Source organism: Centrocercus urophasianus, unplaced genomic scaffold (genome assembly GCF_019232065.1).
Source record: "Centrocercus urophasianus isolate 14NV4802_14NV808 unplaced genomic scaffold, USGS_Curo_1.0 seq_15, whole genome shotgun sequence".
Lineage (NCBI taxonomy): Eukaryota > Metazoa > Chordata > Aves > Galliformes > Phasianidae > Centrocercus > Centrocercus urophasianus.
In genome coordinates this window covers 5,759,164-5,785,851 of record NW_024884697.1, presented here as the reverse complement: position 1 = coordinate 5,785,851, position 26,688 = coordinate 5,759,164, and the positions used below count along the sequence as shown (strand labels likewise).

The 26,688-nt window shown below is 46.7% G+C and overlaps 1 protein-coding gene across 5 annotated transcripts in view; it reads left to right on the top strand.

Annotated features, from left to right (window-relative positions):
- Positions 1-26,688, top strand: part of FRMD4A (FERM domain containing 4A) — a 205,058-nt gene that overhangs the window by 156,439 nt on the left and 21,931 nt on the right. For all 5 annotated transcript variants that reach the window (XM_042816296.1, XM_042816293.1, XM_042816297.1 and 2 more), the window contains exons 12-14: positions 10,207-10,283; positions 14,341-14,479; positions 19,946-20,087. In XM_042816296.1, the coding sequence (XP_042672230.1) occupies positions 10,207-10,283; positions 14,341-14,479; positions 19,946-20,087 (358 nt within the window). The remainder of the gene's footprint in view (positions 1-10,206; positions 10,284-14,340; positions 14,480-19,945; positions 20,088-26,688) is intronic.

Below are 26,688 nucleotides of genomic sequence, written 5' to 3'. Positions count from 1 at the left end.
TCCCAGTGTTATCCTTTCTCTGAGATCAAATAAAACATGCTATGAAAATACTATATTCTGTTTGTAATACCACCACAAAGCTCTATGGACTCTCATTACAGAAGGATTTAATATTTAGTAATATTGGAAGTCCAAAGCAATGCTAACAGCTTGACTTCCAATTTACACATGCAAAAAGAACTGAGTTGGACCCCTACTGCCAAGAAACACAAAGCACAGGTAAAATCAGTAGCTCTAAGAGTCTTATCAGAGAGAAATCACCTGCTTGTCAACAGCAGGAATGAAGCAATCAGTTTATTAATTTCGTGAAAGATTGCTGTGTGATGTCACCTGGCCTCTTCCAAACAGCAAGGGATGGAGTGAAGTTTCCCAATTCCAGAGGCAAAATGGGATATTTACACAGGAGGAGCGATGAGCTAATTAAGAGCTTTTTTTACTGCAGAACAAACAGCGATCCTCTCTGCGTTAGGGCAGAATGAAGTATTGTCAAGTCAGTAATTGCATTGATGGAGTGGTTAAACTTGTGCTTCCTGAGGTGAAGGAATACAGACCAGAAACTTAAAAAAGCATAAAGTAGGAATTGATGTGAAATTTATAGAAAGTAATGAATGCTTGGAGAGGAAGAAGCTGACAAATTGGTCTCTATCCTGACTGATCACAGAAGAACATCAGAACAGTAAAAAAGGCAAAAGGAACATGATTTTCAAATGGTTTAAAGGAAGCCCAGTTCACACACATACATTAGAGATCAAGAGCATAAAAGTGTTAAAGATAAGACTTAAAGAATGTCTGGGAAACATCCATAGTTACAATACAGAATCAGTTATATTCAGACAGGCTTTCAGGAGGTGTCACAAGCTCTCACGTTCATGAAGGGTGTTTGATTTGGCAGCAAGATGGTTTCAGTTGTCAGAGGTATGGAGCATGCATAACACTCCTCCCAGTGCCGCGCCACTCAGCCACAGCATTTATTCAGCCAAGGCTGGCCTTTCTCGACAGCATCCAGCATCTGATGCAGTCAGACACAATCGGGCTGTTCTTGGAACAGCATCATTTCCTGAGACCTTTGGAAACATCTTTGCATTGCAGACAGGGATGAAAGACTTCAGGTTTACAAATGATACAAGAGGAGCAGAAAACATTTCCAGGAAATACTGGTTTATAAAAGCTAGTGGAGTCTCAGTGGCATTGCTGTAATACATTATTCACTGTGATTAGCTGACTGTTAAGGACTACCTGCTGACTCTTGCTGCTCAACACTTTTATTTCTCATCCCTTTGCTGATCCTTCATGCTTTTTGGATTATGGACTTGGCCGTAAACTGAACCAGTCTTCAGGTCATGGCGGGTTCAACTCATTTTATAGCGCAGTAATTCAGTCTTGGTTTAGTGTTTGGAAATGTGGTGCACTGGAGAGGGAGACATATATAAAGTGAAGTTCCTTACCGTGCTCTTTCTTCTCGTGGAAGAGGCTGTTCACCCCACTTCCTTATGTAAGATCCAGACCTGTGACCACTGAAGAGCAGTGATAGTTTAAAACCTTCCCTTGCTAAAAAAGACTAATCCCATACCTGTCATGCAGGAAACCATTTTCTCTGGAGCACCTTTTTGCTGCTGCTTGTCTCAATTTGGAGTGTCTACCATTCAGCACCAGGCTCTTCTTTTTCCTTCCTGTCCCCACCTTTTCTTCCTGCCTCAGCACCTGCCTCAGCCTGGCCGCTGCACCCCACTGTGCCAGAAAGTCGTGAACAGGAGATGAATAGATCAGATCAGAGCACACTGGGCTGGAAAGCAGGATTTTGTCCCTGAGGCAGAAGGCTTCCGCAGGGTTTGGTCAGACATACCACTGGGCTTTCAGTCATTGAATATTTCTTCTGGCAGCAGCACTAGCTTAAGTGGCCTTCGCTCTCCTACCCTATCCCAGTCCTGCTACCGCTGTTCACTTCCTCCTCTTCCTCAGTCACGCTGGTCTAATTGTGTGGCCAGGAAGGAAACTGCCCAGAGAAAGGATCGCAGCTCAGTGTAACTCAGCCAAAAAGAAAGCAGTCACTTTTAACAGTGATCAATGCTCAAACTCATTCACCATCTGGTCCACAGTAAGCAACACTGGCACAACTGTAGTAGCTGAGTATGGGTGCAGGGTGCATAAATCACAGCCACATAAAACAGAAAGAAACCTCTATTAAACTACACAATAATGTTGTGGAACAAGATAATGGCTTCACAGATCAGAACAAGATGGGAAGAGTTTGTCTCCATGGACTCTGTCATGGTTCAATCTCAATGAATTAACAGGTCATAATCACCACTTTCTTTTGCATATAAGCTAATAAAAGCATGGTTCAGTGTCTCTCCCAAACAGGGCTCATCGCAGACAACTAAAGAGACTATGTAGGGAAAGCAACTTTTTAGAATGTTTTAACTGATCAGAATAGTCATGTTCAGTGTCTACTATCTAAGTAGCTTGGTCATGTATAATACCTGTAAACACTAATACATAGTCTAGGGCACAACTATCTTGTAAGGAGGCCAGTGTTATTTTGGGTGGTTCATTATACGTATACAGTGGTGATACTGTCAGGCATAAAGCCCCAGGATTCTCTGCAAGAATCTGCATTCATTGCAGACTACAGCATGACGTCCTATCCCTTGATGCAGCCAAGTCAAGCCCACGACTACCATTAAATATAGGAGTAGTCCCATCAAAATAAAACTCACTTACTCTGAGTGCTGTGTTGTATTCGGGTCTTAAAAGGGTAATTCTCTTTAAAAGCAGCATCCAAGTCTGGAATGATTCTGCAGCACTCAGCAGGAATTTCAACAAGATGCAAAGACAAATCACTCTGACGGCACAAAGTGAAACAAATTGGACTTCAGCACTCTGGATTTAGGGTGGAGATTTGGAACAAGACTGAAACTTCCTCGAGCACATGTGCTTGGCTTTGAAGTGGTAGCAGGCTTCTCATGCACCCCACCATCCCCAGGACTTGTCGCTGCAAAAGCCTGGGTATTTTTAGTACCAGGTGAAGCCAAGCAAGGGTCCAGCTATTAATTGGCTATGAATATGAGGCATCTTTAAATGAGTGGCCTGTGCAGTAGGCTCAGAAGATTGTGCATTGCAACCCACAGCTGCATGCATGTTGTGCGACCCTATTTACAGACACCCTGTGTCACAGGCATGTTTTCAGTCACACAACCCGACAGGCATGTGCATCAGCACGACTGGGCATGGGATGGGAGTTCCTGTATTTTGGTCTCAAGATAGATGTGCTTTAGTCATGCCACTACAGAAGGCAAGAGGATCTTCAGGAAACAAAACGGCAGGAATGGTTTCTGGTGGTATGAATCATAGCAAGCCACAGCTGCTATAGCTTGGGCATCCTTTGTGTAATACTCAGAATGCAGTGTTAGAATCTTCAGTGCAGAAAGTGTCACTTTGATTTGCTTGTAGAGGAGAAAAAGGAGAAAATTTAAAATAAAAATCAGAAATAATATATTGATTTAGAATTTTACAGGCACCCAGAATGTTGACAGCCATGCAGTACCTAACAGTATGACAAATATATGTGTGCTGAAGATGGATTCAGTCATGTATATAAACCCAAAATCTGGTTTCCCAGTCTGTATACAGTTATAGACACAAATATTGAGTTACATTATGTAGACAAATAATGTTTTGTCCAAATGACAGCTCTTCCCTCTGTGAGCTGATGCTTTACTGTCTCTCTGAGCCAGTAAACCACTTTGAAATTTAATAGGGAATTGTCTCTTCATAATGGAAATAAATGCACAGTGGTGATTATATAGATACAAATGCAATTTCTGTTTGGTCAAGCTAGAAACATTTGTTGGTGGGGTGTGGTCCCATGGGATCGGCGCACAGCAAGAATGATCTCAAACTGAACTAGAAACTGTTTGTTAGGCAGAAAAAGAGCCCTGCAGCCAAAGGGGAAGTAATTAGATAGTGAGCTGGGGTTGTTGACAGACCACCAAAAGTCCTGCTTAGCCAAGCCACTCTCTCATTCCATGGAGAAAGGGAGGACAGCAAGCCTCTGGGAAGATCATTGATGGTTGTTTTTTTTCCCACATCAAATCACACAAGAAACCTTGTAATTTTTTATTTTTTTTTTAATTGTTCTAGGAAGGAAAAAAAAAAAAAGTCCCAAACTGATTGAAATACAGGAATGAATGGAAGGCATGGCAGGATAGAGGGCTAAGTTGCAGTGCAGCAGCATCCTCATCTCATGACCTGTGGGGCACCCTTAGCACAGGGTCAGGCTAATTCACAGGTGACAGACCATGGAAATCTCTTAGTAAATCTGTCCCTGAAACAAGATCCCATTTGTTTGAGCTGAGTTGGTGCTGCCTGGATCAAATCCTTCTTCGTTCTTTCTAACTAACTAGTTTGACAGAGATATGATTGATGGGAGCAGGATTGGCTTGAGGCAGAACACAAACCCATGCATGAAAACCATAGCCCCACTGAAACAACAGGGACAAAACTGTCACTGACTTTGGTAGAGCTGTGATTTTTGTAGTTTAAAGCCAGAAAGGGACTGCTTATAACCTCCACCCTGACCTCCCACATAACTCAGCCCCTAGAATTTTGGTTGCTGGTTTGTTCAGAGGAGGAAATCAGATATCCACAGAGGAATTTTTTTGTTGTGTTTGTTTCATCTTTAAACTGAACAACAAAAGACTTGGGGGTTTGTAGCTGCACTCGTGCAAGCTGTGTGAAAATACTGCCATTGTTTGGTTTTATTGTTCAGTGCCAGATTTGTTGCCAGGATGTCATCCAGGGTTGTGACTCTTGCCCATAGCATAGGTGAGTGAAGGGGCTCCATATTTCCTTGCCTTTCCTAGAAGCCTCTCAGAGCACCCAGTCATCGAGGTGCTAAGGTGGTAGTCCATGCATTCAGAGGGATGACTGTTCCTTCTGCATACTATGATTTAACAAGGAATTAATCATTCAAGAAGCTGCGAAGCTGGAAGGGCTGGCAGATGCCATGTGAGACCAAGAGCAATCACAGCTGGTCATTTATTAGATGCTTAGAATCAAAGAAAAACACAGGACAAAGAGCTCAACCTCCTGCTCAGAGTTAGGTCAGCTTCAAAGTCAGGTCAGGTTACTCACAGCTCTACAGTACTGACTGTAGAGTGTTTTTGTTTTTTCTTCATATATCTGGTTAGAATTTCTGTTCCTGCAACCTCTGCTTTTTGCATCTTTTCTTGCCACTAAGCAACTCTGAGAAACGTCTGGCTTCATTTCATTAGTAGCTCCCCTTTGGTCACCAAAGACAGCAGAAAAACAGCAGAGAGATCCTCCATAGACTTCTGCAGATGAATTGATTGGAAACAGCTACCAGGTTTGATATCTGAAACTACCAAGAGCATGTGCATTGCTGAGTAACTCACTTTACTTCTGCCTTATCTCAGGTTCTTCAGGGCAAAACATATACGTAGAAAAAGGAAAAAGACACCACGTACTTGGGCATTTACATCTGGCTCTCAAAGCAACCTTCTAGTCCTTGAAGGAGCTTACAAGCAGGAGTGGGACTGACTTGTTGCATGGTCTGACAGTGATAGGACAAGGGAGAATGACTTTAAACTAAAAGAGGAAAGATTTCAGCTAGGCATTAGGAAGAAATTTTTTACTCAGAGGGTGGTGAGGCACTGGCACAGCTGCCCAGAGAAGCTGTGGGTGCCCCATCCCTGGAAGTGCTCAAGGCCAGGCTGGATGGGGTCCTGGGCAGCCTGAGCTGGCAGCTGGCAATCCTGCTCATGGCAGGGGGATTGGAGCTAGATGATCTTTTTGCCCCCCTCCAACCTAAGCCATTCTGTGATTCAATGATATGGTGATTAATGGGCACCAACCACCTTTGCTGCCTTTCAGCAGCCCTCTATGTTCTGTTACTACCAAAGGTGACACAAGAGCCAGCAACAGCTTCATTACTGCCAGGAGCTCCCAAATGTATGGACGGTTCCTCTTCTGAGTGTGCAAACAAGGCTTCCTGAGCACAGCCCAGTGCCTAGCACAGATTACCTGAGCTCCCTACGCGTCAGTGAAGTCCCAGTCACCCATGGCATGAGTGACCAATCCAGAAAGGCTCCTTTATGTTCATTCAAAAAACACGCTCCCTTCTATATCAGGAGCCTCTGGCATTCCTCACATGCTCTTACACTGACCCTACCTCCTGCTGTGTGCAAACTCCACCGAACCAGCCCCACAGCCAATAAAAAAGGTAAAAAACTTCTTCAGACTCATATGGCTGAAACGGATGCAGATCCCTGGGCCTCCTCTCCTCCAGGCTCAACTTAATTAGGGAGCAGCTAGCAAACCACAAGTGTGCTCACAAAAGAAGCTTGCCTGTGAAGGGCTTTGACTGCAGCCCTTTGTAACTAGTCATAAACATCTGGTGCCTGGCGAGTTTGTCTGCTTCTTGGAAGGGGTTTCCAAAGACAAAATTTCTGTAGCTTGCACCTGAATTCTCCACAGTGCACCGTATACCACTCAGATCCCCGGCTCCTTTTGTAAGCTGCCAGCTTTGCAAAAAAAGCCATTTCTGGCAGTGCTTTCTGTATCATAGCCCCCCACCCACTCCAGACATTTCAAACAGTATGCATAGTCCCACGGGGAACAATTGTTCCCCAGGTTTCCTCTTGCATGTCAGCAGCTTGATAAGCAGTCTTGCAAATTCAAATGATAGCTCTGGTTCCGGCTCTGTTGGCGCGATGAATCAGAGCCCGCAGTGCAGACTCCCTGACTCAGAGGAGGAGGAAATAAGGATAATGCTTTTCTCCTTCAGCAGTCCCTTTGCCATTCACGTGCATGCATGCATGAGTGTGTAGCTGTGCTCCCGAAGCCAATCTCAGGGAGACTTCCTTAAGCATCTGTTGAAGGTTGAATGATCTCATGTGCAGCTTGTAATGATGGCAACTAGCAAAAATTGTTCCCATCTGAAAGCTGCCCAGCACTGCATGATCCAAAATGAGCTGCTGACCTCAGAAGAGATCCCAGTGGACAAAGCACCACATCACAGAAGCTCGCTCTGCCGCAAGCACCACTAATTGTCCCCTTGTCTGCAGGCTGCAAGTGAGAGCAGCTTCCAAAGGGCAGGGGAACTGTGCTTGTATTACTGAGTGGCTTTCTCCTAAGCCTCATTTCCAGTGTGTTTGGGGATGTGCTGTCCCTGTCCCTGCCTTGATGTACCTTTGGTCACGTGAAGGACAGAACTATGATTGTCCATCTCAACATTAAGTCACCCCTAATATGCACTGCCAATCACAGAACTGTTGTCCATCTCAATAATGCAACTCCCACACAAAACCAAACGCAGCCTCAGTGTAGGAAAAAGCAAATGTGCCATGAACTTGGATGCTCTGGCTGAATCTAACCCCAAAAGTGGCATTTCAAAGCCTGCATGTTTCTGTTGTAGCTGCATGTCCACAAGACAGTGTTGAAATTATGACCAGCTCACTGCTGTGGCTCTTATCCCCCAGTGAAGGTTGTAAGCACCAGCATGGTAAAAGGATCTTGATGGGTAAAAATTATGCTTCCATTTAAGAACCACTAATGGCACCTTGTGCATCTGTCACTGAATTAACATCAATTTGAAACCATACGTAAGCCAGGCAACTGGTTGAAGGGAACAGCTTGCTTACATTAGGAGGTCTGGCTGAAGAGAGAAATTAGGCACTCTTTCTCTTGAGAGGTTGTGCTCAGCTAGTAAGAAAGCAGATACTTTCTTGTGGGTATTCACATTTTTGCAGATTGTATTCCCTATGTGTAAGAGGGTGAGACCTCTCAGATCAATATGGGCAAAACAAGTGGGAGGCTGCAGCATAATATTTGGGCAGCAAAGGGAGAGTTATGGCAATGATAAAACACACATATATGTCCTGGAGAGTAGTGCTATGGAAAAAAAAGACCCAAACTTGAGCTATAAAGCCGCATTCACCCCCTCCTGGGGCAGCAGCCAGGGCCACATGGGGCACCCCGGGGCACGAGAAATAGCACATGGCGCCTGCACTTGGCTGGCTGAAAGCTCCCCCAGAGCTGCTGTGTTTGGACAGTTGGAATTAATCATGGGAGGGAAACGTAGCTGTATTTAATGAGCTGAGCAGTGTGAGCTTCGTTAGCAGAAAGGACAGAATAGGGCAGGATAAGTACATAGGGGACAGTCCCAGACAGAGGAGAACGGGTTACACAGGCATCTATCTCATCTACCTGCTTCTTGCACAAACCTCCCAGGCAGAACAGCTGCCAACAGCTTAGAAAAAGGGTTTCAAATTCCAACTTCATGCCAAAATGACAACAGGGGACACAGGGACAGAGGGATATTTTCCAAAGGGTGTGAACTGCTGCTTTTTAGATGCTTATGTGTTCCACATGTCTGAGCGCTCCCCAGACACGTTTTCTGCACACACTGTGTTACCATCCCACGGACAGACGGGCATCTGGAAGCACGGAGGGATGTTTTTGGAGGCCCACGTGGCAGTCTCATGCTTGACCCCTGTTGCTGTCAGTGGGAGTTTGGGCCCCAAACTTCCTTTTCTTGCCTTTGAAGCTCTACTGAAGTGCGCTGAGAGCCTGTAGGGGAGACAGAGTCTGCATTCAGATAGCAGTTCCCAGCTTAACCCTTTCACCCCAAGCCCATCCTCTCTCAGTAGGTAAAATAATGGGCATTTCTGTATTCCATTTTGTGATTACGCCTTCTATGCGGAAATTTGCTTTTCTATGCAAGGAATAAATCAGTCTTCTAAGGAGAGTTTAAAATCCAGCCCTTCAATCTGCCCATCTCTCTTGGCCTCCTCCTCCCTTGCACTCAGACCGCTGGGGCAGCTGGGAGCACCGAGTTCTCCAAAGGGAACACAGACAGTCACGGCCCCCACCCCTCCATCCATCTGTAAAAGGGAAAAAGGCAACAACAGCGATAAAAATTTGCAATCCTGACGCCCTGGGATATTAGCAAGGAGAAAATCTTTGTGTCCCCGCTGTGGCTTGCTTTATTTTCTAGATTTCACCTCCATTAGCAGCTTAATCAGTGCAAATCAAATCACGCCTCCTGTTTACCGATCTCCAGAGTGCTGACACTGGCAAGCGGCTTATCTCAGCGTGGCAGGACTCAGCTCCTTCCTTGGGGGTCGGACAGGAACTCGACAGAAGTTGCTCGTAGTGGGAGAGGGAGCATAAATCAGGGAGGGCTCCGCTGGTTCTGCTCCCAGCAGAGGTAACCAGCTCTGAGCGAGAGACAGGGGATGAAGAGCCTGGAAGCCAGGGTCTGTATTTGGGCTCAGTTGTTTGTAAGGATGTGGAGGTGGGCGGAGCTGCCCGCAGCGCGTTGGCCGCAGTCACGGCGGTGCTACTGCTGTTTCTACGTTGTGCTCCCTCCCTCCCTCCCCCGGCTGCAGCGTGGCAGGCAGGGACTCCTGCACAAGGCGTGGGTAAGGGCAGCGAGACGCAGCTTCTGCGGCGTCCCAGTGCCCGGGAGCTGCACACTCAGAGGGCGGGCTGAGTCCCTGAGACCTGCCCACGCTTACTCAGCAGCGAGGGCATCGGGTCACTCCGCGCCTCGTGGATTGGAAGGGACTTTTGAGGTTCGAGTCCGAGCCCCTGCTATAGCAGGATCCCTACAAGGAGGCAAGACTAACGCGACGTGCTGATTCCCGTGCTTCGGAGCCCCGCTGGCACGCTGCAGCCGTGCTCGACCTCCAGGCACCGCCAACACGAGTGCTGTCAGCACCCGAGATAAACTCACACCGCTTCGCTTCCGAGTGCCGGTGCGAGCCGAGCTAAAGGCAGGGCGGAGCGCCGAGTGCCCTTACAGTCCTCGCAGCGCAGAGGTGTGAGCCGCCCCGCGGGCTGCCTTACGATGCCTGTGTGCGCTGCAAAAAGCCTGAGGGCTCGGCTGAGCACCCTCGAAAGCAGGAGGAAGTGGGCAAATCCCCGCTTTCCTGTAACTTTTTCACGTTTGTTGTTAATCCGCAAGGTGAAAGCGTGCCGCGGGAGCTGAGAAGGCAGGGACGCGCCGGTCTGTCCCACCTCCCGATTCGCTCCGGTGCGGTGGGAGCGGGGCCGAGCCGGGCGGGGCGGAGCGGGGTGGAGCGGGGCAGCCCCGGCGCGGCGTCGGGAGAGAGAGCGGGGCGGAGGGCAGGGAGCGGGCAGGGCTTGGCGCGGAGGAGCCTCACCCCCTCCTTCTCCCGGCAGATCTTCCAATGGAGGCAGCTGGAGAACCTCTATTTCCGCGAGAAGAAGTTCTCAGTGGAGGTGCACGATCCGCGCAGGTGAGAACCGTGCCGCGCCGTGACGAGCCGGGGGCTGCGGGGCTCGGCGGGATCCCCCGTTGTGGTCTGGGGCTCGCTGCGCTTTGTGGCCGAACAACCCATAGGCTGGAGCCCTTCAGTAAGGGAACGCTCCCTGTGTGTCGGGTGGGTACGCTCCCACTGTGTCTCCCCCCCGGAGCCCGGTAGTGCTTTCTCCTTCGTTCCTTTGTGGCCCCGCGATGCAGCCCGGGGTTCCGCCGTGGCTCTCGGAGATGGGCGCCAGATTTTGTAGTCGCACGTTCCCTTGTAAATAAATATTCAGGAGTTCAGCGGAAAGGAATGGCACCGTACCAGAGGTTTACGGGCAGGCTGGATGCAAGCCCATCAGTCTTTTTGGCACAGTACCCTTTTTTGTTACTTTGGAGACCTAAAGTGGGAGAGAGCGAGTTCAAGTGACTGTGCTGTGTTCAGTGCCTGCAGTCTGCACACCTACTCGTTTGTCTTAGTAGATGGTTACTGCACACAGTGACCAGTGTACAAATTCCTCTGTAAGTTATTGTCACTGAAGTCGACATTCTGCTTTTCAATTAGACATGAAAAGGTCTGACAGAATCTCTTCCCAGACCGATTTGGTGTGCTGCTGTGTTTTGCTGATTGCTCGGCTGTGATCCTGTTTCACCTGTTTCCTGTGCCTATCTGTATAGTAGTACCTGTATTTTAGGGAAATTTTGCATGCAGTTTCTGTGACCATGGTCACACCACTATAACAGTGCCTGTATCCATACCATAGGTGCATTATCTTAAAGCAAAAACTGCAGGTAACCACTCAAACCAGACTGCAGTTCCAGGTCAGCAGAGCCTTGAAGCATCTGCTTAATATTAAGCATGTAAATAGTCGCATGAAATCTAGCAAAGCGAATTCCCAACGCTGAGAATGTTCTGGGAGACCTTCCAGCAGTGGGAGCTGGGAGTGGTGTGCGCCTTCCTCCACCAACTGTCCGTCAGCAGCAAGGCATCAGGAACGTGGGCTGTGAGCAGCAAGGAGCCCCTGAACGCTGAGCTGGCCGCTTCCTGTAAGCAGCAATTCCAAGAGAGAGCAGTCAGCTCTGCGACGTTCAAGTCGTGGTATTTGCAGCTCTGTGTCATGCATAAATTGTGACAGCGCAGAGGAACTTCTCTTTCCAGCCGTGTGTCATTTGTGTTTATTTGGATGATAGGAATTAATGACGCTGGAGGGCTTCTGCTTTTTATTCCACAACGCTGTTTCCCCAAATCAACACCAGGAGGACAAAGCTCTGTCTGCTGTGAACTGTTGTCTGTCTTTCTCACAATCAATTTTTGTAGGCAGAGAATACCTCCATTCATGTCATACTGTTACTCTGGCTGTTTTACAGCCGGCCACGTTGCAGCAGTGTGCTGGGAGCATGGCTCAGGTTGTAGTCAGCTTTCTGGCCGAGGGGAACGGACTCCTGTTTGGTGTATGGAGGCAGAGGAATAGCCACCACAGTGCTCTCTGCATTCCTCCCCATGTAGCCAAACCAGAGCCTGAGTCAGCAAAGCCACACTCGCAGGCATGGGAGAGCAAGCACAGCTCCATGGTTGTGGCCAAGGCTGGGCAGCACAATGTATGTTTTTGAGCCCTGTCTCTGCCTGCGGCTTCCTGTCCTGTGCAAACCACTTAACCTCTCTTCATCTCAGCTACTTATCCCAGAAAGGAGGGTCGTTGTGCATTTTTGTATTAGCGGGGTTGATTCCATAGCACATGTGGCATGCGTGGAGGAAAGACAGAAAAAGCACCCAAGAGCCATCTCTCATAGGCTCCTTTTGGGAGCCAGCTGTGAAAAGCAACTCAGCATCTTTGAGCAAGTGTGCAGACTTCCTTACAGGATTTACAAATTGGACAGGAAACATGTAGAGATACCAGAAAGAAAAAAACAACACATCATATATCACTGCTTTTAAAAGGAAAAAATTAATGATTTGAAGAATATGCTTCTGGGAGTTCAAAACAAGGACTGAAAGAGGTGGCACCAGAATTAAGGCTCCAGCCCATGTACCTGAATGCCTCAGAACCTTATATGCCAATATGCTGCAGTGATTTTGTGTACCTTAAATCAACAGAGCGTTCAGAATCCCCTCTCCAGCCTCAGTTCCAGGAGTACCTTGTCCCAGCACTGCTGCTTTCGTTTGCTGTCCAGCAATGGCAGTCAGGCAACCCTGCCTCTCATCCTCACCACCACGGCCATCAGCCTCCATCCTGCTGCACCCATGGAGAGTTTTCTCACGGCAGTTACGACAGCAGGTTTCCTGCTGTGTTTGCATGGCACAGGGTAGCACAGAAGGGGCTGAGCTGAGGATAGTGCTGAAACGTGAGACCCTCATTTCCCTTGCATTGGCTGTGGTTGTTTGTTCAGAGAGATTTCACTCCAATTTGTGGCTCTGCAAATTGATACGATAACACATTTTGCAGCCCTGAAAAGACCCTGACACAAGAACTCATCGATTTCCCAAGGAGATCCTGGCCAGCAGTTCACAATTCTACTCAGTTTTCTTTTTCTTTCAGACTTTGCTCTGTCTCAACTTCTTTTTACTTCCACCTTCACCTCCAGTTTTGGACAGCCATGCGTGAGGAGAGTTGAGGAGTGCAGATACAGCAGGGAAAGCACTGCTTTTTAGCAGACTTGGGCACTTCAGAGCACTGGGAGAAGAGTCAACCATCTCTCGTGCTGCCCAGTAGAGCTCCTGGGCTGTCCTGCACTGGCACCTCCACATTTGCATTGCTCAAAAGGGCCTGCTGGCATCCCTTTGTAGCATGCCCTGCTCCCCATGCTGGAGCTCTTTTCACAATGCATGTCTCTGAGGAAAAGGCCATAACAAAAGTATCACATTTCTGTGGTCTGATTTTTGGGTGTTCCTGTGTGGAGCCAGGAATTGGGCTTGATGATCCTTATGGATCCCTTCCAACTCAGGATATTCTATAATTCTGTGATTTCTGACCCAACCTGTGTACCATCACTCGCGTTTATTTCATAATCATATTCAACCACAAGACTCTTAACAGACTGGAGAGCAGAACCTCATTTATTTGGGGCTTGGTTTTCTCCAGCCACCATTGTGTCCCTTCAGTGGGAGGAGTTCAACAGACCAGGATCATAGAAGTAGAGTAGCCATAGATCGTAGAGTAGCCTGGGTTGAAAAAGACCTCAAAGATCATCAAGTTTCAATCCCCCTACCATGGGCAGGGTTGCCAACCACTAGACCAGGCTGCCCAGAGCCACATCCAACCTGGCCTTGAATGCCTCCAGGGAGGATGCTGTGAGCTTGTGCGGTATTTATCCAGCAGCGTGCTGGTGTCAAGGACTGTGCTGGCAGGGTTAGAGTTGAGGGATAGGAAAGAATAATCGGGTAGTTTTGTACAGCTGTAAAAGCATGGGGAAACCTAACCTGTATTTTTTGTTAATATTTGAGGACAATTGGGAGTCCCAAAGAGGAAACACTTAGCTCTTATTTTTCCTGTTTTTATATTCTCTCAGCTAATCGCTGAGTAGCATTCTTCTCTCCAGGGCACCAGGCAGCCCTCTCTGAGCCTCACAGCTTTCCATACCACATAGCAAGTCCTATCCTTACATTTACAAGACAGAAAATCAAGGTTTTTTCAAGATTTTCTTCCACATTCTGTAAAGCAACCACTAATCCTGTTGCTTTTTGGTAATTATTAGGGTCCTAATATTTGAGACCCGCCATCCAAAGCCAGAGGTGCTGGAAGGCGTGAGGACTTGGCCTCAGGTGTCTCAGCGCCTGGTGACACACACAAGATTCATCCAGGCTTGGCTGTGTGTTAGTGACTCCCCTGGGACTGCTAGGACTTGGGAGCATTTTAACTTTCACTATTTAAAGTAAAGGCTGTCTTGACCTGAGTAGCAGTTTACCACTGATCTCAAAACATTTTTCCCATCAGTGCAAGGGTATATTCAGTAAAGGTACTGCTTTTCACTGTGAGGTCTGTGGTTGTTTTCTGTGGCAGAATATACCTGAAAAACCACCGTGTAACCCCAACTCATTCTTTCCTCTTCTTTAGGGCATCTGTGACCAGGAGGACTTTTGGGCATAGTGGCATTGCTGTGCATACGTGGTACGCCTGTCCAGCACTGATAAAGTCCATCTGGGCTATGGCCATTAGTCAACATCAGTTCTACCTGGACAGAAAGCAAAGCAAGGTAAGCATGTTGAAAGTGAGGAAATAGATGTATTATAGGGGTGAGGTGTTCTAACTCCTCATGGCCCCAGCAAGGTCAAAGTGGCCATTCTACTGCCCTCTATTTCCACTTGAGATCAAAACAAGGCAAAATAACTCAAGATACATGCTGACTTTTGCCAGGCTAAAGGAATTTGTAATGAATTCGTGTCTGTGGGAACAAAGTTTGAGGGGAAGGTTGTACTGAACTATGGCCAAATTGGAGAAGCCAAAGTTTGCAGACAGATAGGGTCGAGTCCCTGTCTGGATGATTGCCACAGTGTCTTCTGGTTCTTCTTTGTGGTTCAGAGTAGCTTCAGACTACACCTGCCTCTGAATTCATCTTGCTATCCTTTGCCTTAACTATTTTATTTTCCCAGAAATGAAGAGTAGAGGATGTTATTTATTTCTCTCACTTCATAGAATCTCACAGCAGATGAAGGGGTAGGATGCTGACAGCCTGGCCTTACAAGATAGTCTTACTGTGGTGTTATACATACTGTAGTGCTCAATACACAGAAGAAACCAACTTGAAACCAAAGGGATGTGTGTGTATTCCCTCTAATTCCTTTCATCAGCAGTAATTTTAGTCATACCCAGAGCAGCAGGAGATGGCTTTGATCACTTTAAGATCACTTTGAGACAGAAGAGAGACTTCTCATGCAGACATCCATCTTCATATGAGCATGCAGTTGTAAAACTTGACAGATAAGATAAATATTTTGTTGAATGGGTACCTGTCAGTGAACATGGACAAAATTGTAAGTTCTCCCAATAGCAGATGAGAGTTTTCTGTCTCCCATTTCTACTCAGCACTACCAGAGCAATATATTACTCTCTCTGTTGCTCTCAATAAAAAAACTTGGCAAACAAACAGAAGTTTTTTTTTTTTTTTCTTTTAGCCAGATGGGTTGGCAGATCTAGCTGCAAGGTATTTAGGTCACTAGAAACCGATAAACAAAAGGAGATTCCCTGCTCCTCCCATTTCTTTGGTAACAAACAGGGTCTTTTAAATGCCCAGGACTTCCCTTCAGTCACTTCTTTTGTTGTTGGCAGATTGTGTTTCAATCTGATCTCCCCTCTCTCACACTCCTACAGACAGCACCACCTACCAGCCCTCGTTTGTCAATCTGTCATGTGTCTTGCTATGTCAGAGTGCTTTGTCACAATAATCCCAGTGGTCATGCTGAGGCTTTGAAGTTAAGGCACACAAATATTTTTGTCCCTTTTTTCTTAAGGGAGCTGGTGTTTCAGTCCGTTGTCCTCATCTTTGACGTGACACTGCCAAGATTGATAGATCCATCAATTTTAAGTGATGTGTTCAATTCATCTCTCTGGTCACTTCAGGACACTATCCGTGTGTGCTTTGCTTTTGAATACCAGTAAAGCATTTGCTAGAGTGAGGCGATGTGAAATGTCTTTGTTTCATCTCTTAGGGGCTCAAGCAAACGTTTATTTGAGTTTCAGGTCACGTGGGTTTGCTTCCCCTTAAATCTCAGTCCGCACTTCAGATGAATTCCCAGCTTCAAAGCACAACTTAGATACTCCTTGCTTTTATGTCCAAACTTGGCATTTCACATAGTTTTGACAAAAAAAATAAAAAATAAAAACAAACTGAGATGAAAAAGCCTGCTGGAACTGATCTCAACTGAGCCTTCACTTCAGTGGTTAGGTTCTGTGGCAGGTGATAAGACATACTGGATGGAGCAAGCTAGAAATCTGTGCTCATGTAACTGGGCACCAGCTGGATTTGGATCTTCTGCACAGCTCCACTGGAAAAGGCCATTCACTTAATTTTGAAATGAACCAAAATCATCTCACATGGATTTTGACCCTTTTGCAAGGAAGTGAGGTCCCGGCTTTCTTTGCAGCTTCACGCTGCATTGAACTGCTGCCAACTCGCTAAGTTCCCAGCATCTCACTCCCCACTGGCTCTGTATGTCTCTCTCTGCAGTCAAAGTGTAACACAGAGTCTGAAAAGATCCCCGGCTTTCTGAGTGAACATGTCAGCGTGCAGAACTCCTGTCAGCTTTCTTTTTTTCAGTAGACAAATGTATCAGGACTTTAAGCCGTGTCTTTGCTCTGTTGACTGCACTGAGTCAATCAAACGTTTGGCCCAGAAGCTTTGAAAAGTCTCCTTTTATGGAAATTTCCAGTAGCACATTCCTGCAAGCACGGCGCTCTTTGGCTCAGTGAACTGTCAGAAAATGGGCCCAGGCTTTCAGAAAATCCCACTGAAACACCTGCAGCAAAACCCCATCACTGCAAGCAAGAAGGATATAATTCATCCCTGGTGTCCATCTACTCTTGCTTTTCAGTGATGTATTTTCCTTCACCTTCTGACCCTGTCAGAATAGCACTGGGGATCAGTTTGGCCCCATGCTTTGAGATGACTCATGAATGAGCTTGTCTCCTCTGTGCAAATGAGACTTGGCAGGTCTGCACTAAGTGCTTTAAATTTTTTTTGCCTTGAGGGACTGCAAGGCCCAAGGGAGTGCTAATGGGATGTAATCTAGCTTTCCGCTATTGTGCTGTCGGTACAAAGTCTTGCACAGGCCTTGCACAAGCTGCTGCTCAGTGGCCTGTATGAAATGAGCTGTTGGTCTGATTCTGCCATTGATGAGTGGCTGTCCAAAGCACAAGACCACCTGACAATGATTGGTGTTGCTGGAGGCAGCAAAGGCTGCAGCGATTGAGCAGCGTGGAAAGTTTACCCAGTTTCCTTCAGGAGATGCTCCATCCCCACTTAGTGGCCCAGCTCTAAAACATTCCCTACCAGCTTCAGCAGGTTTGGGCTGCACCCTCTGTGGTTCCTCCACACTGCCCCGCTGATCCCCAGTCTGCTGTCTTTTGGTATGCTTTTCTTCTGCCCAGCCTCTAGGGTTGTCAGGCTTTATCCTGCTATTTCATTTGTCCGATTTGGGGCATATTTCCAGCTGATGCTGGCTCAGCATGTTGGCCAGGACCACAGCATCCAGCTTCATTGCCTTCCCTTGGCATATTGGTTAGTGCCTGGTCAAACAGGTAGGGCCTGAGCGTGCACTAATTTGCAGTCTGGAAATGAGTGGAAATAAACTACAGGACTGTAATTATTCTACAAATACAGGAAAACTGTCTCCTCATGGAGTGGGAGGACGAGATCTGTCTGTGCAGACTTGGGGTTTATAGCCTTTCCTAGACATCCAGTGCAGAGACTCAGTATAAGAGGTTAGGGTTGACCACAATGGCTATTCCTGGGGTTACACAAAGTATACATAACCCTACATAGCCAGAGGGTTATACAGCATGTAAGCATCTGCAAGGAATAAATCGCCAGGACAGCAGCAGCCTGAAGACTCATTGTCTCCAAAGATCTGGCATTGCAACAAGACAGCAGGTCATGCTCAGGCTCCTTATCAAAACTCAGCAGGAGAAAATCTTGTTAGATAAAAGCAGTGACTTTCCTCTTCCAGAGCCATTTGGAGAACATTGTACGCAAACCTTCTTGCATCTCATTTTTGACCTGAAACCTGAGTTCAGGAAGCAAAAAGTGTCCTACCCTTCTCCCTGGACTGAGTCTAGAGTAGAGCTGCTGGAAATGAAAGGTGTCTGCCTCGTTGTAGCATTAGTTTAAGGTGGTCAGTACTGGTTGCCTGATCTGCTGTGATACATTGGCAGGTGGTTCTGCCTTCACACTCAAATGAGTGGGGATCCTTTGTTCTTAGGATCGTTGTGGAAATAAGCTTGTGAGGCATTCAGGTACCTCTGAATGGTAATAACAGAGCTTATAAATACCCAATAATATCAAACTATAATAATACTTCTGTGGGTGCTTTCAGTACAAGGCTCTCCCAGTGCTATCTTTGTTTACAGTCTTAAATTAATCTCAGAAACACAGTGTGCAACGGGGAGACATTTTACTTTCATTATCATTTCACTCATGTGCAAACAGAGGCAGAGAACAGCTAGGAACTTAAGCTGAAGTGTCTTTCCCAAAGCCTCACAGCAAATCAGTAACAGAGCCGAGAGTGGTGAGCGTGCAGCCATCAGTTCACCCTTAGCTCTTGTTAGAATGATGTGAAGGAATGCCAAAAACCCCATCAGAGCAAACTGTCCCCGCTGGTCCACCTCATGTTAGTTCCTATGGGAACAGATCATGTGCCTTCAGCACCCTACTGAACAAAAGTTTTTGTTATTCCACAATGGCTTAATGAAATGTTTCCTTATGTTTCTCCCTGAAATGCTTGGAAATGACCCTGGTTGGAAGATACAGGATTAGGGGGTTGTTCTGATGTAGCAGTTGCTGTTTCAAGGTGATTCAAATGCTGTACTGCTCAGAAAAAAAGGTCTGGTAAATTATTGTGGCAACTGAAACACCATCATGTGTAGAGTTCATCCTTTCAGTAGTGCTAGGGCTGCCACTGAAGAGCTTTCCCCAGCAGCCTTAATCAATGTGCTTGATCCTCTTGTTAAGCAAGCATCATGTTCAGATGCTGTCAGCAACATGAACCGGAGATAGGTGGCAAACTGCTAATACTAAGGTTTGTAATGCAGAGGCAGGGCAGCCTCTAGGACTGGATGAGCCCAACTCTGCAGCCAGCTGCTGCACTTGTTTTGTTGCTCAGTGCACTGAAAGATTTCTGCCTCCATTGGCTCTGTGGGGCATAATGACGGCTAAACTCACAGCTCCAGCAAAGGAAATTCGGGGGATATCTCACCTGAGCTTTCAGGGCATCTTGTCCCAAATTCTTCCTCAGCAAATTGAAACAGGATGACATCTAAGGAGATCAAGTCTCTCTCTCCTAAGTTAGGTTTATGCATTATGCAGGTTTGCTTTCCCTGGGGTGTGCCTAGATTGCTGACCCATGGTGCTGCGCAGGGTCCTGGCACAGCCAGTTATTGAGCTGGGGCTGACTGTTTTCTTACTTGACTAATATTAATGCTTTGGAGAATTCTGTTGCTGCAGGTGCGCTGTGTGCTGCCTGTTACTCTGAACCATAACCAGAACATGTTTTCCTGCCAGTATTTTCTTCCAGCTTCTCATGAAAGCCCATTTAAGCCAGGTCCTCATCTTGTTGATCCAGAGCTCCTTGCCAGATTTGGACAAACCTTTTGTGGCTTCTTTTAGGTACTAGAGGCAGTCTTTGGCCTTTGAGCTTATGCAGTAGCATTTCTGAAGGTTTCTTGTTGTATTTGGTAACAAAGCGAGTCTATGCGTAGTTTCTTCAAGAGGGAAAAATATCCATGACAAAGACAGAAAATAATAAACAACAGGAAATGACGCCAGAATTACACCCACTTATGAGTGTAAAAAGTGCAGTCCTGAATACAGTTCTGGATTGCTTCCATTCTTGCAAAATAATCCTAGTTTGCTGTGGAGGCTTGTTTCCTGCCACAGTGGGATGACTTTTTGCTTCTGTGAGCTTTAAAGAAGTGCTAGGCCATTACTAACTCTTTTGTCCATGTCCAGTCCAAGATTCATGCTGCAAGAAGCCTGAGTGAGATTGCAATTGACCTGACCGAAACTGGAACGCTCAAGACCTCAAAGTTGGCCAACATGGGGAGCAAAGGGAAAATTATCAGCGGCAGCAGCGGGAGTCTTCTGTCATCAGGTAGGTCCTCCATCCTGTAAATGGAAAGAATATGGTGGGAAGGGCTGTGGTCATAACATAATGGTGAGCTGCCAGAAGCTGCACTGCAGAAGTGGAAATCACTTCCCTTTAGTCTTTCTGTCTGTCCAGGTGTAAGTCCATCTCTCAGCATATAGCCCCACATTCAGCACAGGACACAGCCTCCCTGTCTCTCATTTCAGCTGCTCGTTTCCTCTTTGGCCAGAGGAAGTCTCTCATTTCCTAGCTGAGATTTGGTCTCTCTTCATAGTCTCTGCTGTAATCACCCTGTGGTACCCAGCTCATCTCAGGCCGTTTGCTGCCTGAGGCCAGTGTGTCCATGGAGCAGTTCCCAATCTGCAGTGGGGAAGTGATCAAGCAGCTGAACCCAGCTGAGGCTGGGAATTGGTGACATCCCTCAGCGCTGTCAGGGCAGGGTGGCTCTTTCACATAGTGCACATCTTCCTTGCCTCTCTGTTGCAGGAATTTGCATGGTTCCCCGGGCCCAAAACAGTTGTTCCTGAGCATCCTCCACCAGCTTAGTGCCAGGGACTGAGAGGTTTCTTTTTGTGCCTTAGAGCACCTTCCTGTGTGAGGAGGACATAATCAGTGAAACAAAATCAAGAGAAGTTGATGAGGGAGAGAACTGGAGCATCAGAATAGAAAGAACAGGAAAGGGGAGTCAGGTGCTTGTCTGTATTTCTTTGAGACATTTCTGTCAGTCTGAACAGGTGAAGTTGTATATAGAACAGTGCTAAACACTCTAAGATTGATTGCAGAACGCTTGAAGCTGCTCAGGTGATAAGCTCTTCAGGAGGGCAGAGGTGCTGGTATCAGTATAATTTAACAATTGCAGTCAATTATGTGTCCTCTGCTAAGTGTTACATCAAGTTATCGAAATCAGTTGTGATGAGCAGAGAATAACCTTCCTGTGCTTGCCAAAGGAGGAGTCCACCTAAGAATGCACACGCTTTAAAACTTAACCCACCTTGATGCAGTAGATCAGTTTTTCATCACTGTACATTCTTCGTGTCTTCTAAAAGCCACCCTCTCCTACCTGGAAAATGTCAAGCAAGGGGTTAAATTGCTCAACGACTTCTGAGCTCTGGATTTGCCTGCTGTGCAATTCCTTGCCTTGCCTGTGAACAGAGATGCCTTTCTGCTCCTTGGGTCCGGCTGACACAGCACACAATCCTTGTGTCTGTACCTCCCATCACTCAGGGATCGATGCAGTAGCTGAGCAGCTCCTGGCCTCCTGTCAGGTTGCTGGAGCTTTTTGTTTGGCATTTTTTCTATGTTTCCAGGAGGAAAGTAAATAATGTTAAGTACCCCAAGGAAGTTCTTAAGGTCTTTACAAGATCTCAGCCTCCCGGGCAACGTTCCCAATTTTGTGAAAGCTGCTTGGTAGTAATCCTGTTTTCATGTTTATACACTAACTTTTAGTCTTCCTGGAAAAAAAACATGGAGGTCTGCTTCTGCTCTCACAATGGGAAAGAGCAGCAGCAAAGTAAAAGACAGCAGAAAATCAGGCCCAGAAAAGCTCTAGTGAGGCCAGCACCTGAATAGGGCTGTATGGACAGAAATCCCAGATGGCCAGCAATGCTTACTTTTATTGTCCGTCTATTTTTGCTCTCTTCTCAAATCCATTCTGGCTGAGACTCAGTAGAATTGTGGTAACAACCAGACCAATGCAGAGTTCACTGCCCAAACGAGTGATTTCTTGTGACCTGTGCAGATGGATCAGTCTACATCAGTGCTTAGCTAGGACTGTGTAAACTCTTTGTCGTTTGAGTTGTTGTCCATGGGCCAGGCAGGCATGTTTCACTCCGTGTTCCTATATTAGCTGCCTTCTAGGTCCTATCAGCTGTGGAGGCAGGATTCTAAAGTGTTAAGGAGCATTACAGGGTTTGCAGCTCCTGTGTGCCTTTTGGAGTTAGAAGCATGTTTCTCTAGGTAGGGAAGAGTAGAGAGAAGGCATCTGCCATCAGAGGGCAGATCCCAGAGTATTGGAGGCCCTGGATGGTCACCCAGATCTGCTTCAAGAACCCCTTCACTCAGGCCTGGATGGCAGAGTGACCCAGTCCTGCCCAGCTGCACGGGATGGGGCATTCACTGATTGTCCTGCTGGACACAGTCACTGGCTCCATCCCAGCCCTTGTATTTCCTCCCATTGTGCCGACATTATCAACACAAAGCCACAACAATGGTGGGTTATCGTGGTACAGCCTGCGCGCTGGAGAGAATAAGTGCGAATGATTAAGTGGCCACAGTGGATTTCCATACTATAAATACCCTGAGTGACTTCAAATCACCAGGGCAGAGCTGAATCTGTTTGCTGTTCCTGCTTCCAGGAATCTGAATCTGTTTGCTGCTGTTCTCTGCCCTTTTTCCTGGAAATTACTTGTCGCCATTTCCTCTCTTCACCTTACTCCTCCTCAGCAAAGAGGCTGTCCCTGCCATGTGGAGCGTGCCAAAGTTGACATGTTTCCCCTGAATTTGCAGCAAGACTGCAGGGAAATAATAGCTGTTGTTTACAGCTGTCACAGCCAAAATCTTGCTGTTCATCACATTGTAGTTGCTGCATCACTTACAGTCTCAAGACACACCAGAGAGGTAATGGAGCTTTCTGCTGGAGTAGTGATTTCCTATGATCACAGCAATTCAGGACCAGAGCCTGAGCTCCTCTGTGTTTCCCAGGCCTTCTGTCTCAGACAGCATCTACTGCAGTTCTGAGTTTTATCCTTATTTCAGCTTTGAAGGGACTACCCAAAATAGAGAGCTGCCAGGATTTAGCTCAAGGATCTTCTGAGCCATCTCTGGGTATGTAGGGCAAGATTTGCTCATGAATGAAAGCTCTGCTTTCAGACTGGCATGAACCGTGATCAAAAGCAGCAGATAATTATTGGGATGAAATCAAGCAAGGTCTACTGTGGATTTTTTTCTTTAAAGAGCAGTCCATGCCATAAGAGCTTTGCAGTGCGCTTAGCTAGCAAGGAGTCCTATTGTTGCTGGGTTATTGTTGGCCTGAACCCCAAACTGCCTCTTTCACAGAATAGAATCATAAAGTCAGTATGACTGTAAATGACCTCTCTGATTATCTAATTCAACCATCAACCCATCCCCACCATGCCCACTAACCATGTCCCTCAGTGCCACATCTACACATTCCTTGAACACCACCAGGGACAGTGACTGCCACCTCCCTGGGCACTCTGCTCCAGTGTCTCACCACTCTTTCTGAGAAGAAATTTTTCCTCATATCCAGCATGAACCTTCCTTGATACAACTTAAGGCCTTTACCACTTTTCCTTTCATTTCACTGAGTCGAGAGGAAAATTGGTGCTTTAACTCTGCAGATGTGATAGAGGCCCCTGAGCCATGCTCCTCCAGCAGCAGCAGAGGTTTCCTGTGCGTGGACCTGTTTACATTTGCAGATGCCACAGTGTGTGATTCCTGGGCCCTGCTGCTCCATCTGGCAGGAGCATCTCCTAGCAGTACTGAGCTGATGAGTGTTGGAGTGGGTGACCAGCACCCACACAGCCCCCAGCACTGCCTGCAGGATGTTGGATCGCATCCTGTGCTGAGCTGCACTGGCTGGGCTCCTGCATGCTGCACAGGATATCCTATATGTCTGGCAGAGCTGAGAGAGAGTAACTGTCTGAGGTTGCTGGCTGCTGCATGCTGACATCCTGGTGCGGTGAGTCAGCCCAGGCTCTGGCATGGAGCAAATGTTGGGGACCATCCCTCCCTGCTCAGGGGACAGCTTGCTGTGGGGATCCGGATGAAATGCCAGCAAACTGAAGCCAACAGGATGTAGTGTGAAGGGATTGCCATATTTAGATGTGGTTTTGTTGGAGGAGACTCACAAAATAAGAAAGACAAGAGTTGCCTGGGTTCTCCTGCCTTGCTTCTGCTTGGCCACCCTTTTCTCTCACAGATAACAGATCCAAGCCTCAGGTTTTTCTGCTCTTCAACATGCCATCTATCCTCCTCGTTTGTTTTCATCATTTGCATTTATCCTTTTCCAAACTGATGCCACCCTGCTGCAACAGGTGGAGGGCTTAGAGACAAACAGTGAGTCACTGGTAGGGCTTTAACTTCCTTAACTCTGCCTCATGTTGCTGGTCTCCTTGCATCTGATAAGGTTTAAAGCAAAGCTTGACTTGGAGGAGACACCTGTTAACTCTGCAAACCTCAATAAGCACAGCTGACCTTAGTCAGACCCACCGGGTATGTGAGTTGGTGCATGTCCCTGTCAGTGGCACCAGGAATCTCCCAATACCAGCCCGTTGGCACTGGTGAGAAACTGAGTAGTGCATTCTTCTGGAGTAGTGAGTTGAGCAAGGAGGATCACGTTCTCCCTGTCTCATAGCTTTTGTTCGTCTGAATGTTGGTAGAAGTCACCCAGAGAGGCCAAGGGCTATCAGAAGTTGTATAGCATATTCACAAATTAGCAGGATATTATGAATGCTCAAGTCACCGAGACCCATCTTCCACCGTGTGCAGGTATTTAACAACCCCCACTTGAACAGATTTCTGATGGCTGTCAAAGAGACAGCCCTCTGCTTCCAACCCCTTGTGTTTTCACAACCTTTTTTCTTTTGGGGACATCAGATGGGTCTGCAGAATGATATTAAAATGCAGAATTCAGTAAATCTTTACACAGCAGTGGAAAGGAAGCTAAACAAGAATACTCACATAAAGGTTCAAAAGTTACGCAGAGGAATTACATATTTCAGCAGTATTTCTCTGGTTTGTGCATTAGGAACTAGTCCTAATTGTGGGAGCTAAACTACCTGTGAAACCCCCACCCAGTCAACCATTCCTGTTGCATCAGGACTGTTCTTTTTCAGGCTGATTTTTTTCCATTGATGCTGCCTTTGGGAGGCACTGGGCAGCTGTGACTCAGTGAGCATAATATTTAATAAGGCTGATGTAAGGTAGTATCTGCTTGGTTGGTTTGGTTTGTGCTGGTTTTTAATTATTTCTTCGATTGTTTTTATGGTCTTCTGATTTGTTCTGACATTTTGGGGTCAGTTACCACAGGGTTTAGAAGTGGGTCTGTGGTCACAGCCTTGCTTGAGGCTGGATTAATACATTTTTATAAATGAAGAGCTTCTAATGGGAGCTGTAAGCACCCTAGCGATAGAAAGAGCGCTGTTCTGTGTGTCTTCACAAACATCTCACTCTGGCTTGATTCTCTTGACTGATCAAGTTGGCACTTGGTTTTTGCCTGTGAGAATAAACAGAGTATCTAACCATAAAAATCTGATAATACAACCCAAAGCACTTCACTTTGCTCAGACAGAAATCCCTTCTCTTCAAGAAGTTCTGTGGCAAGATGGGAGTTGGCCTCTTCTCCCAGGTAACATTGTTAGGATGAGAGGCCTTAAATTGCACCATGGGAGGTTCAGGTTGGATATTAGGAAGAAAATTGTTCTCAGAAAGATTGGTGAGGCATTGGCACAGGCTGCCCAGGGGGTGGTGGAGTCACTGTGCCTGGAGGTGTGCAAGAAACATGTAGATGTGGCACTGAGGAACGTGGTTAGTGGGCATGGTGGGGATGGGTTGATGGTTGGACTAGATGATCTTAATGGTCCTTTCCAACCTTAATGATTCCATGATTCTTTGACTTCCAGATCTCCCCCAGACCCTTTGCATTCAGGGAGCAGTGGGAAGGGTGGCCAGATGTGTGTGTAGTTGGCATTGCCCCTGACCACATCGGGGTTGAGGCTGCATGGTTCTCAGGCAGGGTCAGCACAGCTGGGGCAAATGCCTTGAACTGTCTGTGCTTGATTTGGGTCTGTACCAGCTCAGCCAGAAGCTGTTCATTTCCTTCTTGTCAGCACTCTCCAAATCAGGCATCTGGGCAGCACTTAGACTATTCATACGTTTTTAAATGTTTCAGCATCTTTGTAGCTGCTCTGGCAACCAGCAGTGCAAAAATGAACAGCTTTTAAAAATAAATCAGAGCCTGGTGTGGAGGTAGGGAGCAGAGAGAGGAAGGAAAAGGGAAGAACAGTTGAAAGAAAAACACAGATCATTAAAGTTGTCCTAAAAGGGGGAAAAAAGAAAGAAAAAAAAAAAAAAGGGGGTTGAAACATCTGCTGGAATTGTGAGCAACTTTTTTTACCAGGACTCAGCAGATTGTTGGCAATTAAGTGAAGAAATAAAGCAGTTTAGCTTTGCTAGAACTGCTCACCAGGGTTGCTATTAAGAATTACTAAATGCTAGAGAGGGCTTCCCCTGCCAGTGTAAATACAGGGCTCCTCTAGAAGATCCTGTGAAGTTCTTGCAGTGCAGATGTATTCACAGAATTTAGTTTTATTGCTCAGTGGGTGCAAACAAACCCTTATGAAATGAGAGTGACTAGAGCAACTAAACAGACACACTGCTGTGAAATTGTTCTTCTCTGCCTGATGATGCTCAACCTGGCTAACCCTCAGTGACCCTTCCTTCACCTTTCCTGATCCAGGACAGCCCAAAAATGTTGTAACGAATGAAAGGTGGCACTTTGCAGAACGAGTGCCAGCTGTCATCCTATATGGAGACTGCAGAAAATAGTGGTGAAAAAGATCTGTGAGATTTTCTGCTCCCACAGGAC